The sequence below is a fragment of the Alligator sinensis genome, unplaced genomic scaffold, assembly GCF_000455745.1.
Source record: "Alligator sinensis unplaced genomic scaffold, ASM45574v1 scaffold127_1, whole genome shotgun sequence".
NCBI classification, from domain to species: Eukaryota; Metazoa; Chordata; order Crocodylia; family Alligatoridae; genus Alligator; species Alligator sinensis.
Genome location: NW_005842532.1, coordinates 997630 through 1013377, shown reverse-complemented (window position 1 = coordinate 1013377; position 15748 = coordinate 997630). Strand labels below are relative to the sequence as shown.

Genomic DNA, 15748 nt, shown 5'->3' with positions numbered 1-15748 from the left:
ATTTCTTAGGATCCAAAATACTGGGGGGGGGGCGGAATATGAAAAAAAAAATCCTGCTTCATCTCCAACATTGAATTCAGTTTTGTTAAAGCTCTTAATATGCATACATTTTAAAGTGAAACTTTTGACACTTAAATTGTGAACATTTAATATTCAGAGGATCTAATGGTTTCTTCGGTGCTGTATAATCTTTGGACACGTGTACACTGAAAGTAGCAGCAATATAATAATATTCTTTTTACCCCTACTTTTGATTGCTTACTTTCACTTACATTGCACCTCAAGTTAGTTGCAAGATTTCTGCTAGGAACATCAAATGCATTTTAACTGGTGGTATAATGGGAGCACAGCCATATACAGATCTGTATATGATGCTTGCATTGCTGGTTTCCCCACAGCAAGAAAACTGATTCTTTCTTTCTTTGACTAAGCTTTTCTTCAGAACTTACCTGAGATTTAGAGAATACCAATACCACTTCCATACCATACAGGCATAACACAGTAGCACTGTCAGGCATATCACACCCTCTCTTGGTGCATATATCACCGATTCTGGATGTGAAGTGATGTAGCCTATTTAAAGCAGCACTAGTCTCAGGTTCTCAGTCTCAGCTGTGCTTATTTGGATACACTCAGCCCCACATTAAGGAAACTATTGAATCATTACTGGAGTTTTATACATGGAATGGAAGTTCTTTCATTCCCTTAGTCCAGTTCAAGAGATACACCATATTTTGAGCTCATTTAAGGGAGGGTGAAAACTATTTCTAAAGATATTTTTCTTAATTTTGAATTTTTTTAAAGTTTGAAATGTGCCTATAGCATCCTTATTCAATAGAAACACTCTGTGTTTTTCAACCCATTTAATTGTTTTTTGGGTCATTAATGGTTGATTTTAAATGTTGGTTAATCACTTGGAAATTTCTTGCTGATTTGTGACAGAATGAAATATCATTTTTATCTTGAATTTAAGGATTTAACCATGTGACTAAGAGTTAAGCTATGTTTAGGGTTTGGCTTGTTTTTTCAATTCATCAGCACAACACAATATTTTTATTATTCATGGCTAATTAGAAAAAAGGCTTGGAGATGGGGAGTCAACATAACTAGAAACTAGAACAGCAAGGTACTTAATCCTGGATTTCCTTTCAGTTTCCTTATTTTAGGCAGTTTATTTGCTGAATTCTGAGTTAGGCTCTTATTTTCCATCAGGCACTCTTATAATCATACAAAAATAGGCCTGGAAGGGACCTCTGGAGGTCATCTAGTCAAACCCTCTGCTGAATCAACCCAGGGGAGTACTATAGTAGTACATCTAGTCCAACTTTTCTGCAGTGGCTTTAGCTACAGCAGCAGGGAGGGCAAGACAGAGGTGGTAGGTGCAGGAGCAGAAGTTGGTAGTTCACTACTTCTGAAATAGATGTCACTTCCTTCTTTTCACCACTGATATGGGTGTTGAGTGGTCAACTCCCTCCCTCCCCCCCAAAAAATCCCCAAACAGTTTTCAGATACTTGAACATGGTTATTAACTCCCCTTTCAGTCTTCCCTTCTCCAGACTAAATAGTTCTAGTTCTCAAAACCTTTCCTTGTAAATCATCTTTCTTTTACTCTTCTTGGTTGGACTTCAGTTTGTCCACATCTTTCTTGGAGTGCAGTGCCCAAAACTGGACACAGTGCTTCAGATGAAGTCTCATCAGTGCTGAATAGAGTGAAAGAATCACCTTCCTTGACTTGCAGGTGACACTTGTATTAATACAGTCCACTATCTCATTGGCTTTGCAACAAGAGCTCACAGTTGACACTTTTGGCTTGTTGTCCTCTGTAGACCCCAAAATATTGCAGAGTAGCTGTTCATTCCCCAATTCAATTGCTCCATCCTAAATGTAGGATTTTTCACTTGTCATTGAATTTCATTCAATTAATTCTGGATCATTTTTGCAGTTTGTCAAGATCATTCTGAATCATAAATTAAGTTTTCAGTGTAAAATAATTTGGTACACAGGCTTATATATGAATTGTATTTTGGCTAAGAATACTACTTTTGACTAAGAATTCTGAATCATAATCCTTGCCTCCAAACTGTCTGCAACATCCCACAATTTTGTCTCATCTGCAGATTTGCCAGATATCTACTCAATCCCATTCTCATTAATGAAGATATTAAATAGTAGCAGATCCACGATGAACTCTGGGAAACCAAACTTGATACTTTCTTCCAAGTAGACATTGAAACATTGATGACTATTCTTGAGCATAGTGATCCAACCACTCATGTATCCACTACACAATACTTTCATTGAGGGCAGGAATGGGCAAAATGGCAGAATCACCCAGTGGCCAGACTCTATTTCCCAGTAGCCCCTACCCACATGCATGGGGTCGGTTTCCATGGAGACTCCAGCAGCAGCCACACGGTGATAGCGTGGGGCTGGGGTTTCCATGGATACCAGCACCCAGCAGTGCTGGCAGGGTGTGTGGCCAGGCAGGGAGCTGCTCTAGGGCTGGGCTGGAATCTTGCAGTGGTGACATTATGGCCCAGAGCTGGGGCTGAGCTGCAATCTAGGCAGGGGCATGCAGGTAGCGGACTGTGGCTGTGCCCCGGCTCCTTGCAGTGGTGACAGCATGGTCCAGAGCTGAGGCAGAGCCACAATGCACTGTGTACATGCTCTGGGCAGGGGCATGTAGGCAGTGGGTTATGGCTCTGCCCCAGCCTCGCCCTGCACTAGCTCCCTGTCCTATCATGCACCCTGCCAATGCTGCTGGGGCTGATCTCCATAGAAACTCCAACCCTATGCTAGCTCCCGAGCTGGGGCTGAGCTGCAATCTAGGCAGGGGCATGCAGGTAGCGGACTGTGGCTGTGCCCCGGCTCCTTGCAGTGGTGACAGCATGGTCCAGAGCTGAGGCAGAGCCACAATGCACTGTGTACATGCTCTGGGCAGGGGCATGTAGGCAGTGGGTTATGGCTCTGCCCCAGCCTCGCCCTGCACTAGCTCCCTGTCCTATCATGCACCCTGCGCAGCTGCTGCTGGGGTCTTCATGGAAACTCACCCCAGCCATATGGACAGGGGGTGCTGGGAAATGGAGTCCACTGCTGGCTGGATCCAGCCCGTAGCCCAGACTTTGTCCACCCCTGATTTAAGGTGTATTTCTTTAGCTTGCTAATAAGAATATCATGGGAAACCGTGTCAAAAGCATTCCTGAATATGAGGTGCATTGCATCCACTACTCTCCCCCCATCCACAAAACCTATCGCCTTGTCATACAAGGGAGTCAGGTTGGTCAACCATGACTTGATCTTGACAGATCAGTCCTGGTGGCTTTTTATGACCTTGTATCCTTTGGGTGCCTAGAAATAGCTTCTTTGATATGCTTAAGGTTTTTATGGGTGGGAGGGGGTTGGTTATTAAAAACCATTTTCACTACAATTTGTATCTCTCTTCTGCTTGATTACTTCTAGTTATCTTATTTTAAGGCTAAAAAATTTTAACCCACATATCTATTTCTTTTTAACAATTAAGAACAACATTAAAACTAAAATTTTGCATTGAGCCCTTTATGCAACAGCTATCTAAGATTTTTTTTTTTTGCTGTATAAATGGTCCATTTTAATTTAAAATAATATTGTCCACAGTGTTGACATTTGAGTCCATCATTTCTGGAAACAGGATTTGTTCTGGCTTCAGTGATATTCTGGCTTTTCAGGAATAATTGAAGCTGAGTGCTACGTTAAAAGAGAAAAAAAAAATCAGCATGTCTCCCTTGTGCTTGGTGAGGGAAGTAGTATTCTTAGTCAAAATACAATTCATATATAAGTCTGTGTACCAAATTATTCCACGCTGAAAACTTAATTTATCTATGGCCATATAATTTGCCAGAAAAGGAATCTCTCTCCTGGAGTTACTCCCTGAAAGTTTTATAATACTGTAACAAGGAATGTGTTAGAATCCCCAATGCTTAAAGCAGTGGTTCTCAACCTTTCTAAACCCAAGGTTCCCATTGCTAGAATCGGTGCCCCATGGAAGATACCAGCCTCAGCTTTCACTCATTTTTTGATTACAGAAAAATAATACAAGTCTTCCATGGCAAAAACCTCAGAAAAACCACAAGAGATCATACTATTTTTATAATATTGATTCCAATTGGAGATCTCTAGGTTTAACTTGTGAATCATGCATAGGTGTTGATATTATACAGCATCCTGTGGCACCCTTATAAGAATCTTCTCATGCCTCAGGGTACCATGACATCCTGATTGAGAATCACTGGCTTAAAGCTATCTGGAACTTAGTCTGCATATTACTTAATGTGTTAGTTTATGAAGCAAACACACAGTATATACTCAAATGTATAAGGCTAATATTCACTTTCAACTACTAAAATATGCAGTATCAGGGGTGTGAATGTGTTTTTCTTTACAAGATTTGAGACCTTTTTTATTTCTCTAAAAGTGATCAAAGAACATCCCAATATGTACATGGTTATTTTGCTTTTTAAATAAAATTCATCTTGGCAAAGAATGCATCAAACATTCAAATAAAATACAAATTCTCACAGTTTTAGCTTACATCTAAGATGGAAACCATTGTGTGGTTTTGGAAACCAAATCAATTCCAAGATAGACACAGTTGGAAATGTTTTTTTTATATGACAGCCTGTTTTTTACAGTCGGTAACATCAATGTGAAGTTGAAGCTGAAAATGTATATCTTAATGGAGGGTGAAGTCAATGAGAATTTTTCCAGTGGCTTCACTAGGGCTAGGATTTTACCCAGACTATTTGGCTAGCTGTACTTGTAATAGCTTTCACAGCAGAGGCACATTTGAACATCCTGAATAACAGGTAATTATTGGGGCGGTGGGGTGTTTAAGGCTTAGACAAATATGGTACATAGTATTTGGTGTTTCCTGAATTTGTAATTAGTAGTACAAAATATTTAATAAATCTCAGCACCTGAGTGAAAGGCAATAAATGTTTGTTTGTTTTTTTCCTTGGGCAGGTTGTCAAGTTGTTAAGTAACAAAAGATCACAGGCAGTTGGAATATTAATGTCCAGTCTTCATTTAGATATGAAAGACATACAACATGGTAAGTAATATACTATATATTTCTGCCTAAATCTTAGAAAGTAATGTGTGTCGGTATATATATTTCTATTGGATGCATTTTATTATTACCCAAGAGAGATGGGCCAGTTGAATGTGACTTTTTCCTCAAAGAGTTACAACCACAACAGAACTCAGAATCAATTTCTTTAGATATGAGAAATCTGGAGGCTTTGTCTCCAGCCTGGTGCATGAGAAAATATTGATGTTTTTGATGCATACTTTTTACTGAAATAGCATCACTGGCAAACTAGACATCTGGAAGTGTTAATTATGATTTGCATTGTACTTTTTGCTATCTAAAATAGTTCCTGGGTTTATCATTAGAATAATACATGTAAGCTTTATATTTATTTTGCCTTGGTTTTATAAAGAGAAATCTTTTAGAGAGATGTAATAATTGTCATATTTATACAAAGATAGCAGTGTAAAACAGGGGGAAATGGAGTTCTATTCAGTGTCCCTATGCTTCCCAGAGGCTTTGGATAGATATGAAGCACATTGAATTAGCCTATAAAGTTCCAGGCTATCTATTAAATAAATATGGTTTTGAGTATAACACAGACTACATAAATCATGAAAACATCTTGCTAGCTTTCTAGCCTATGTATTTACAGACGTGAATTCCATTTGCTGAGCTGAGATTTATTTTGTGGAATAATTCATAAATAGAACAAATTTTAGTGTGTTCTGTCAGCCAGTGAGTAACCCTTAATCACAATTTAAGTTTTTATTAAATTGTTTTGATGGTTACTAGACTTCCTCAAGCTGAAGCATTTAGGATGGTAGTCATAGAGCGAGGCGCCAGTACTGGCGCCAAGAAGTACTTGGTATTTCTAAAGCTGGCAGATGTAGTTCAGTTAAGTCATAGAGTGAAATCTGAAAACAATGATATGGTCCTTTCCTTCAGTCAAATATTCAGCTTGGTTTGAGTTAATAATGAGAACCTTATGAACAAAGGAGTCCGCCTAACATCTGTGTCTGTGGTAAAGCCAACACAAGTTCATTGAAAATTTGCTTGCTTAACATGCAATACTAACAATAACATGGCAAGGATGTCAGTAGTTGAAAGGGTCAAACAATATATGCTTAACCTTGATCCTATTAGGATATTAAGTACATATGATCATCTGTAAAAGTTACACACTGTCCTATATAGTTCCTTTCAATAGCTGTTAGATTAAAACCAAAAATCTTTGCTGAAGCACTGTCTATTGTGCTTATTAGTTTGCTGTCTAAAGCCTAATGAAAAATTGTGAATTAGAAGCAACACTATTCTATTTGCTGGAAAATGATTTGAAGAATCTGTTGTTTATTGTTAAGTTTTAGATGGCAGGAGCAAGAAAGCAGCATGGACTGTCATGTCAGTATGGTGTGCTGCAGCCACATGCCTCCTCTTCCAGGGCCTTCTTTTAAAAAGAAAACAACCAACTCACTAATTTGACCCATCATTTCCTCAGATATCTGACCGCTTCCTTTCCGGATACCTAGTATGCCTGTCTCTGTGTAGACAAATACACTCCCTCTTTTTGCAGGCCATATATGTTGCTGTTGTATGGCCAGGGGTAATATTCTGGAGGACAGTGTTTCTGTTATACTTACCCTCCACCCCTGGACTTCTTCAGGGCCAGCTGCCTGATTACTGGGCCTATAAGTGGTCCCTACTATCCTTTCTTTTGTCAGACCCCAGAAAACCTGATCTGTAAATATCTTTTGCTTTGGCCTAAGAGTATTGCAATGATAAAGTGGCACAGATTGAGTAGTGTTGTCAACTCTGATTTTTATCATGACTCTCATGATTTATTGTTTTTCCTTAAGCTCCAGCTCTTGGTATCAAATAACTATGAGAGAGTCTCATAGTTGGGTTCTTTTTCGTTTGTTAAATGAGATTATAGCTTGTAGGATTAGGCTGAGAAGTTTTTGAAAACATTAACAGAGTGAATCCTACAGTCACAGATATTTATCTGTGACCAGGAGATGACTTTCTGAGTGCTATGAAACTGCCAGCCCTTTCTGAAGACTCCTGTCTGATGTCACTTGACCCCCAACTGAATGTCTGAATCATAGGAGAATCAGTGAGTTGAAAGAGGAAATGAGGGGTAATACTTCACTCTCAAACACTTTGACTCACTATGATCTCAGCTGAGTTACCCCAGTACATGACTGATGCATCCAAGCAGCTGGTAAAGAGGTACCAGGAGTGAAATTTGGGATTCATTAATGGCAAGGGAACCCCCCACCCCCACATTGACTTCTGGGCCTGGATTTAACCCTCAGAGTTATTATATCAGTGTCCAACTTCTATATCTCATCAGACCACCATCAGAGCCTCTGAAGGGAGTGGTATTAAAAAGCTTTGTGCTAATTGTGCACTTTGGGCCTTTGTCTACACTTTTGCCTAGGTTTTCCTGATGAGTTCTTTACCCACTTCTCCTGCTTTGTGCCCACTAAGTCCATACATGTAACAGTGAACTGGCTTTGTTTCTAGGTTTAGCATATGTGATGCAAGAATGGGTGGGTGAGGGGTCTGTTCTATTGAAACAGCCTGGAGAGGACCCAGGGCACCAGCGTAGTTGTAGCCTGAGGATCTTGGACTGTGAGGTGAGAGATGGTAAAAGTAAGGCCAGTAGAAAGAGGAAAATAGGAGATGAATACAGCTTCTCTAATCTAGCACCTAGGGAAGGATGGGGAGGTCCTGAAACCATCCCCAGGGACTGAGAGATGGCCTCACCCACAAAGGAATTGGGAGTCCCCAGACTTTCCCATGCGTAAGACTCCTGTGGTGTCTGTAGCCTATTTGAATAAGTTATTAGTGACTTTTTCTCAGGTTTGGCTGAAGCAGCACATTCCCCACTCACTATTACCTCCCCCTTGTAGGGAGTTCCTCTCTTCCTCCTTCTCTCTATTTGAGAGATTGCTGAAATTTCTGATTGTAGACACTGCACCAAAATAATCAGGCTATCAGTGAATACAATTTTTAACTGTATGTCCAAGACTACCCTCATTTTCTACTAATGCCTCAGTTTGCCTTGGACTTAGTTATGCAAGATTTATATTTTTTAAGTGCTGGGGGGTTTTTTAGGCAGGAAAGATTCTTTGGGTAGTTGTGATATCTTTTATTAGACCAACTACATAGTTGGAAAAATGTTCTTTGCAAGCTTTCAGGCACAAACATCCTCCTTTTTGCTAACTTTTAAAGTATGCCTATTAAAATGCTGGAGGAAGGGGCAAGATATTGCAATTAAAATAAATTAATAGATATGCATGAGCTCTCTACACTTCTGAATTTCAGGCCTTTATGACAACCCAATAAATAAGGAATTTATTATTAATGCTCATACATCTCCCCGGTGCCCCACATCAGAGTTTGTAGCTCCCTCCTGCTTGTTTTCCTTCTGTAGATTTCAAGAAAAAACAGATTTAGGCTTACTTACCTTGCACATAATTTATCTTGAATTTGATAGTTGGAATAAAAGAATTGTCACCAACAACAACTTGTGATATCTGGCAATTTTCTTGTTATTGGGTTATGTCATAGTCATGTGCAGAAAATGCAGCTGCAATGTTAATTGTAGATGTGGTTGTAAAGACTTAAAAGTGACCACTTGCATAAGACATTAATAAAGTTTTTGCTGATATGCTGTATAAGGGCTCCTTCTTTGTCTTTTATGTGATACCATTTTATTTTTCCTGTAGATGAATCAAATCTCAAATATTTTCAAGAATTTATGGGAAAGCATATGTGGGATAACCGTGAATTAGGTTGAATAATTTGATTATAGTTTATAATGTATTTTCATAATACTTTTTAGAATGCCTTGAAACTGGTGCAAACTTTATACTTATCAGTTTTGTGGCTTTTTGAAAATGCAGAACATGGTGAAACATTCTCTTCCAACAAATCTTAATCCTAGATGACAGGTAGATTATTTTGGAAACTTGGAATTTGAATAATTCATGATGTTTCTGTAACCTTTGCTCTCTTGAATATTTGGAGCCAGCTACCATTTCATAAATTTGTGATCAGCTGGCACTTTATGGAAGTTTGCATCATCAATACCGTGTGTATTAGGTGGATGGAAGCGGGGCAGAGGGCATGGGGGAGGAGTACATGAATTGCAGCTAATGAAGTTGGATTAGTCTGCTTCTTGCTTTGAACTGAATTCAGTCAGACACTTGCCCAAGTCCTGGTGGCTGTTTAAATATTTTTACAATGTGGAAGAAGTTCTTTTAATAAGCCGAACATATTTTTACTGAACCCTAATGGATCTTTTCCAATAGTGCTTTAAAGTCATATATATGACTTTATATATTGATTCTAATTGCTAACAGATCTTCCAAATACTTTATCCCATCTAGGTTAGGATTTTAAAAAATGTTGTTCTCAGTAATCCCAGTGTCATTTTCTATGTTATTAGTTGCTACAGTATAAAAAGAAGATCTCTTCTCGTGGTTTCTCTTGTTTCATGCTTGCTTGTACTGATGCCCATTCATTGCAATGGTCAATCAATTACCTCAAAACACTTTATTCATTCATTTTGATTACTTTCCCCCTACCCCCACAAGCCCTCCTTAACACTAATATCCTCAGCTCATCTTGGCCAGTATTCATTCCCACTAGAATTAGGCTTGTGCTTGTCTTCAGGAAGCAGTTGAAGTTTGAGTAAGGTATATCGAGCACTTACCTTGCATTTTCCCTCTAAAAGATATTTTTCTTTTCTAAATGAAGGATGTTTATTTTAAGATGCATATGGGGGTATCTAAAACTTTGAGAAATGCAAAGTATCTTACAAAGAGGTATCTTACAAAGAGTTTTAGTACAAATTCAAATAAGTATTTTGGTAGTGAAAGATAAAGGTTCCATTAAAAGGACCATATAGAAGTGGTTATGATAAAATGTTTTTGATTGACATTTTTTAATTAAAGACATTTTAATAAAAATGTGCTTTTTTCCAACAAAAATATTTTTCATAAGAAAACTGAATTATTCATCCACAAATCTTCATTTTTTAAGGTTTCCTTGTATTAAAAGTAGGTTTCTTTCTGCTAGGGAGCTCTTATTTTCCAGTCAACTATATTATGGCTTACTGCATTATTGATCAGTTGAGAGTGTAAATTTAAAATAGAGTAGTTGGTTTGGGTTTTTTATGCAAATTCATATTGTTCAATGGTTTCCTTAAGTAAATTCAATTGAAGTATTTCATGCTAATATATACCTTTTTACTGTTGCTGTGCTTGGTCTTTCTTTTAGGTCAGAGTGGGTATATGTACCTCTGGGTGTGAGCAAATGCTAGAGTGTATGTAAGAGGAAGGCAGAAGAAGGGAACTAATTTAACCTACAAAGGCCCAAACATGAAATGCAATATATGACCAAGTCCAACATTTAAATAGAAAACTAAAACAGATCTATTCTTTGACTGTATATAATGTGTGTTTCATTGCTCATTTTCTTTTATTTGATATAATTTTTGATAATAGAACTGAAAGGATAAGGAAATTGTGTGAAAGGATGAAAAGATGAGATTGCAAGATGTGTCAGTATAATAAAGTACAAAACAGGTGAAAAATGTATATCATTGTTAAAAATGACAGATTTAAAATATTCAAATCCAGCATGGATCTAAAATGGATTCAGGAGTAGGTCTGTTAAATTAGGTATAATTTTTTTAAATGTACAAGTATGTATAAGGTTCTTGGCTGACAAGAAAATTTTAAGCAAGATATGGTTTTAGTGGTAGGCATTTTCTACCAGCAAAAAGTTTCAGTGGTTAATTGCCCGCACAGTGAAAAATTAAAAATAGCAAACTACTACTAGTCTGAATTGTTCTAGCTTTACTTTCCAGCCACTGGATGTAGTTCCATAGCATATGTAAGTGAAGCATTAAGTGGTCTTGCCTTCATAAGGAATGATTTACGATTCTTCCTTTTTATTAATATTCATAATTGGAGAAACCATAAGAAGAGGTGGGCTGGGCTGGTGTGTGAAAAAGAGAAATAAATGAAAGAGGAGGAGAAAGTATGTAGCTAGAAAAAGCTAAATTTTATGTGACTATTACATTGTATGCTAATAAGTATCAACTTTTCTCCACAGTTAAAATGTATACACATTATTTCTATTTTCCAGCATGAAAATTAATCTTTTGACCAAATGCAGATTAGCTAAATTTTTCCTATAAGGGTTGAAAATAGAAGTCTGGAAAATATAATGAGTTCACTTTGTCTTTTGATTTGTATGTCTTTTCCATTTCAGTTGTTATCCATATCTGTGTCCACCATTCTTTTTGTAATGGGGTAAAGCCTCCTGACTTTTGTAAATACATATCTGGACATGAACACTAGGGCTGTGCAAAGCTTCAGTCCCTGATTCGATGTGGCCCGATTCAGCAGCTGAATCTCAGAATCCAAACTGAACCGGAGGACCCTTTAATCTCTCCAAATCAAATTGGAACCCTCCAAATCGATTCAGAAAGATTTGGAGATTTGGACATAGAGACAGCTTTAAATGTTTTTTCTACATACCTCTAGGTAGCTTATGAGTACTGTGATGCTGGGGTGCATGGAGTGTCCAACAGGAGTGCAGGGGGCTCCCCAGGATGCTCAACAGCAGACCCTGAAGTGGACCAGAGCACTTCTGATCCATTCGGGGTCCACCGGGGAGTGTGCATGCGTGCGGTCCCCCTGTGGCTGATCGCCAAGCCAGGGAGGCACAGGGGGGGAGGGGGGGCAGCACACTCCCTGGCACACCTGGAAGTGGATTGGAAGTACTTCTGGTACACTTCTGGGTTCACCACTGAGTACATGGAGAGCCCCCCCCCCCCCAACTCCTGTGTGATGCTCCATGTGCCCCAGCATCTCAGCAATCATGAGCCACACCTGCTACCTCAAGGTACATAGAAAAATCTTTTAAAGCTGTCTCTATGTCCAAATCGCTGATTTTCCAAATCATCATCGAATCTTCAGACTCAGATTTAGCCAAATCAAATCAGGGACAATGATATGAATCAGCCAATCAAATTGCTGTCCCTGATTCGGGTTGAATGTGAATTAAATAGGGCCTGCTTCACACACCCCTAATGAACACTGTTAATTTTAAGGAACTACTGTGGTCATCTCTTTGAAAAAGATCCTTAATTTATTTTTAGATAAATAAATCTCTTTTCCTTCCTACATGCTAAGAGCAGTTTGTTTCATTATGTGGTAATCTAGTCTCTTGTCATGAGAAGCTCCAATACAGGATGTACTGGAAGTTTACATTTCCACCTTCCTGGGGGCAAAAGCTTGTAGCATAGCCACACCATTTTCTATTGAAAATATGTCTTCTATATGTGGGGTGATGCTATACTCAGAGGGGAGGGGAGGAGCAGCCACTAGCTGTTGTGTGCCAGCTCCTTGCACATGGGAGCCCTCTGTGTGAGAAGTGGACAGGAGGCTTTGCCCCAGTGCTTAGTCCAATCAACTCCCAGGCACTAGGAGGTGAGTGGAGAGAGCAGAGCTGCAAGACCCCTGCTCACTTTTTGCTCTAGGGATTCTAGAATGAGAAACAGGCAGATGGCTTTGCTCTAATCCCCCTGGGAATTGGAGTACTTGAGCAAGGTTACACTTCCCCCAGCCATCATCATTTTGGTGTTGGGAAGATGCGAGAATCAAGGCAGAGGGAATGATTGCAGAGTGAATGCCTGTACTGCTCCCTCTCCCAAAACCATTGTTATTGGAAATTTCCCACTGCTATATGGATGCTTCTGTGATGCTCTTGAGAGGACAATAGAAAATTTACAATAAGGAGCAGGGCATTTTGAGGTGTGGGTGAAGGACATAAAAGCTTATCTGGGATAGATGTTCTTCAGCCAAATACTTTTTTGAGTATTGATTCCTTTGGCACTACCCCTTGTTTTGGTGACTGATGCAAAGTTGACGAAAATGTAATACGTTTTCCTTCAGCATGCATTCTTTCTTAAGCATTTCATGTAGACCACATGGGGCACACTATACGGCCACTTAATTGTGGTTATTTCTGGTCTTTACCATCTCCAAGATAATTAGACGTGCCAGTCTTCATGTCACTTTCCAATTTGAATTTTGACACGGAGATTAGTAATGACTGTCTCAAAGATGGCAAGGAATATGAAACCACTAAAATCATACATTTGTAATAAATTTGGAATACATTAAGTTTTTAAATAATGAGAAACATTGTTTTTCATAATACTCCAATCAGCAGACAGAATAATCACTGCCATATTTGATATTTTGTATTCATTAAAGGGATTTTTTTTTTTTTTTTTTTTACATATGAGTGTAATTTTACAGGGAGGTTTTATATGAATTGAAAGCACTGAGACTATAATAGAGCCTTTTTTCCTTGTTCTATTTCAGCTAAAATACTGGGTTTTTTAAATCTAGAAATATAGAATTATCAAAGAAAAAGGTGGGGGACAGTTTCACTCCCTAAATAGACACTAACAAATTAATGGGTCTAGTTCTCATTTGTTAACCATAAAGTAGTCAGAAGACTCAGTATTAGGAAATAATCAAATATGACATTAAACATTTCTAATATCATTGGTATCATGATGTTATAGAATAAGGCAGACTTTCTGGTCTTGTCTCATTAGAAATATTTCCCATTATTGATGGACATTTACCAAATCTGTAGAGTGCTTAAGTTAACAATCGTCTATCAAATGAGATCTATCAGTAGTTGCATGAATACGTTTCCACTTTCATAAAACCTAGGGGGATCAGGGCATAAAGATATTTGACATAACAATTCATAAGAGCAATATACAACTGAAAAGCAATGGGAATCACTACATTTTTTAACATAGATGTGATTTTCTGTTCTAAAAAACGTAGCTGAATAGGATCATTGTAGCTGGTCATTGAGCTTTCATCTGTGTACTGAGGCAGATTCTCTTTATCTTACACCACTCATGGCACAGTGAAAATTGTGATTTGGTTCCTCATTCATTTGAAAACAATGACAGCAATATGAAAAAAGTCACCAACTGGTGTTTTTCTCGAGACATACAGGTTACTGAGTAAAGAAAATAACTTTTTGTAGTGTTAACATGGACTGTGGAACTGTCAAGTTCATTTTCTCTATATTCTGCAGACTTCCTATGTGACCATGGGCAAATTATTTTAGATTCTGCATGTCCCTGTGAAGAGGGATTGTGATAACATCATTACTTCAGGAGAGTTATAAGGATAAATAAAAGTGTGATAACTACAGTATCTGAAGTGCATATAAGAGGCCTTCTAAAATTATCTTATTTTTCACCTTTAAAGATGGATGACAAAGAGAGAAGTTTGAAGTACTTTAAATCATCAAGTATTCAGAAGACAAGACAGCTCACTGTTAAAAAATACAGAGTTTAAAAAGGTCTCATTTTTCAGAGACAGTTAAGAAGATCACATATGTAGCTGTACAATGAGAGGATAATTTGTATTATTTTAGGTATGTTGTACTGTAGAGGGAGTTTTACTATTGACCTTGCAGTTCTTCTGACAGACTCTTATGTTAAGTACAGACAGTCAAGCCTGAGGCTGAGTTGATTCAGTCTTTGCAGGTTAGTCTAAAATGTAGAGATTACGCTGAGAAACAACTAGACAGATATTCACTTTTGAGTCAGGAAATGCAACCACATATCTGCAGAGGCTCAGGCCAGAAGCCAGGGGTACTAGAGCATGCAGCCAACATGGGCTGTGTGTTTGCTTCCTCTTCCTGATGACCCTGAGGTCTCTGGGACTTGCAGTCCAGAATTACAGCAGCAGGACACTGCAGGGTTGTTCATCACTTCCTCTTCCTGCTTCCAGGTGCCTCTGGGATTTGTAGTCCAGAGTCACAGCCAGCAGTAAGTTTTTAGCAAGGCAGGACAGCTCTGTACTCAGGAGAAGTGGCTCCAGACCCCAGCTAGGGCTTTCCTTGGGGGGAGGGGCAGTCCCTGCCTCTTTCCCCCCTCCCATCCCCACACCTCCTCTGCCCCCAACCATTCTCTGCTGGAACAGACAACACAGCTCATCTCAGGGATGGAAAGTATGCTGGGGTGCTGGAGAACTGGGGGATTTAACTTGAATGAGGAAGGGGTCTGGGACAGAAGTTTCATAAACTGGTTTGACCCAAATCATTTATGTATGATACTACGTTCAACCAGGTTTATCTTAAATCAGTTTCAGCCATTTTGAAACTGGTTTATGTGCACTGAACTTCTGTTTTGTTACAGGTTTAAACCAGTTTCTGATGACTTAAACTGGTTTATGCATAACTTCTATCCCTAGCGTTACAGAGGAAGGGAATCTTTTTTTTCTTTTTTTGCTCTGTGAGGTGGGTTGCAGAATGGAGTAAGACTGATGAGCACTGGTCTTGGGCAGAGACATAATTAAATTGACTTATTTGATTATTGTGAGGTTTTGAATGAAAGAAAGGTGATCTGCACAAAAGCTAGAGATGGTACTAGAGTAATATTACTAGTTTAGGGATCAGTATATAGTGGAATAGCCATCTCTTTGTCAAGTGTGTTGTTTCCTACTGGATAGCTGTACTTAAGCCTTCTTTATTTTGTTGCCATATCATTTAGCTTGGAAGGGTGATCTGGCAAAAAATTACAAGAATTGTTCCATGCAAACAAATAGCTGCTTCTATAAG

The 15748-nt window shown here is 38.6% G+C and overlaps 1 protein-coding gene across 1 annotated transcript in view; it reads left to right on the top strand.

Moving 5' to 3' along the window:
* LOC102376305 (formin-2-like) overlaps positions 1 to 15748 on the top strand; it is a 229334-nt gene that overhangs the window by 85607 nt on the left and 127979 nt on the right. The window contains exon 6 of the mRNA XM_014523760.2: positions 4999 to 5086. Within this exon, the coding sequence (XP_014379246.1) occupies positions 4999 to 5086 (88 nt within the window). The remainder of the gene's footprint in view (positions 1 to 4998; positions 5087 to 15748) is intronic.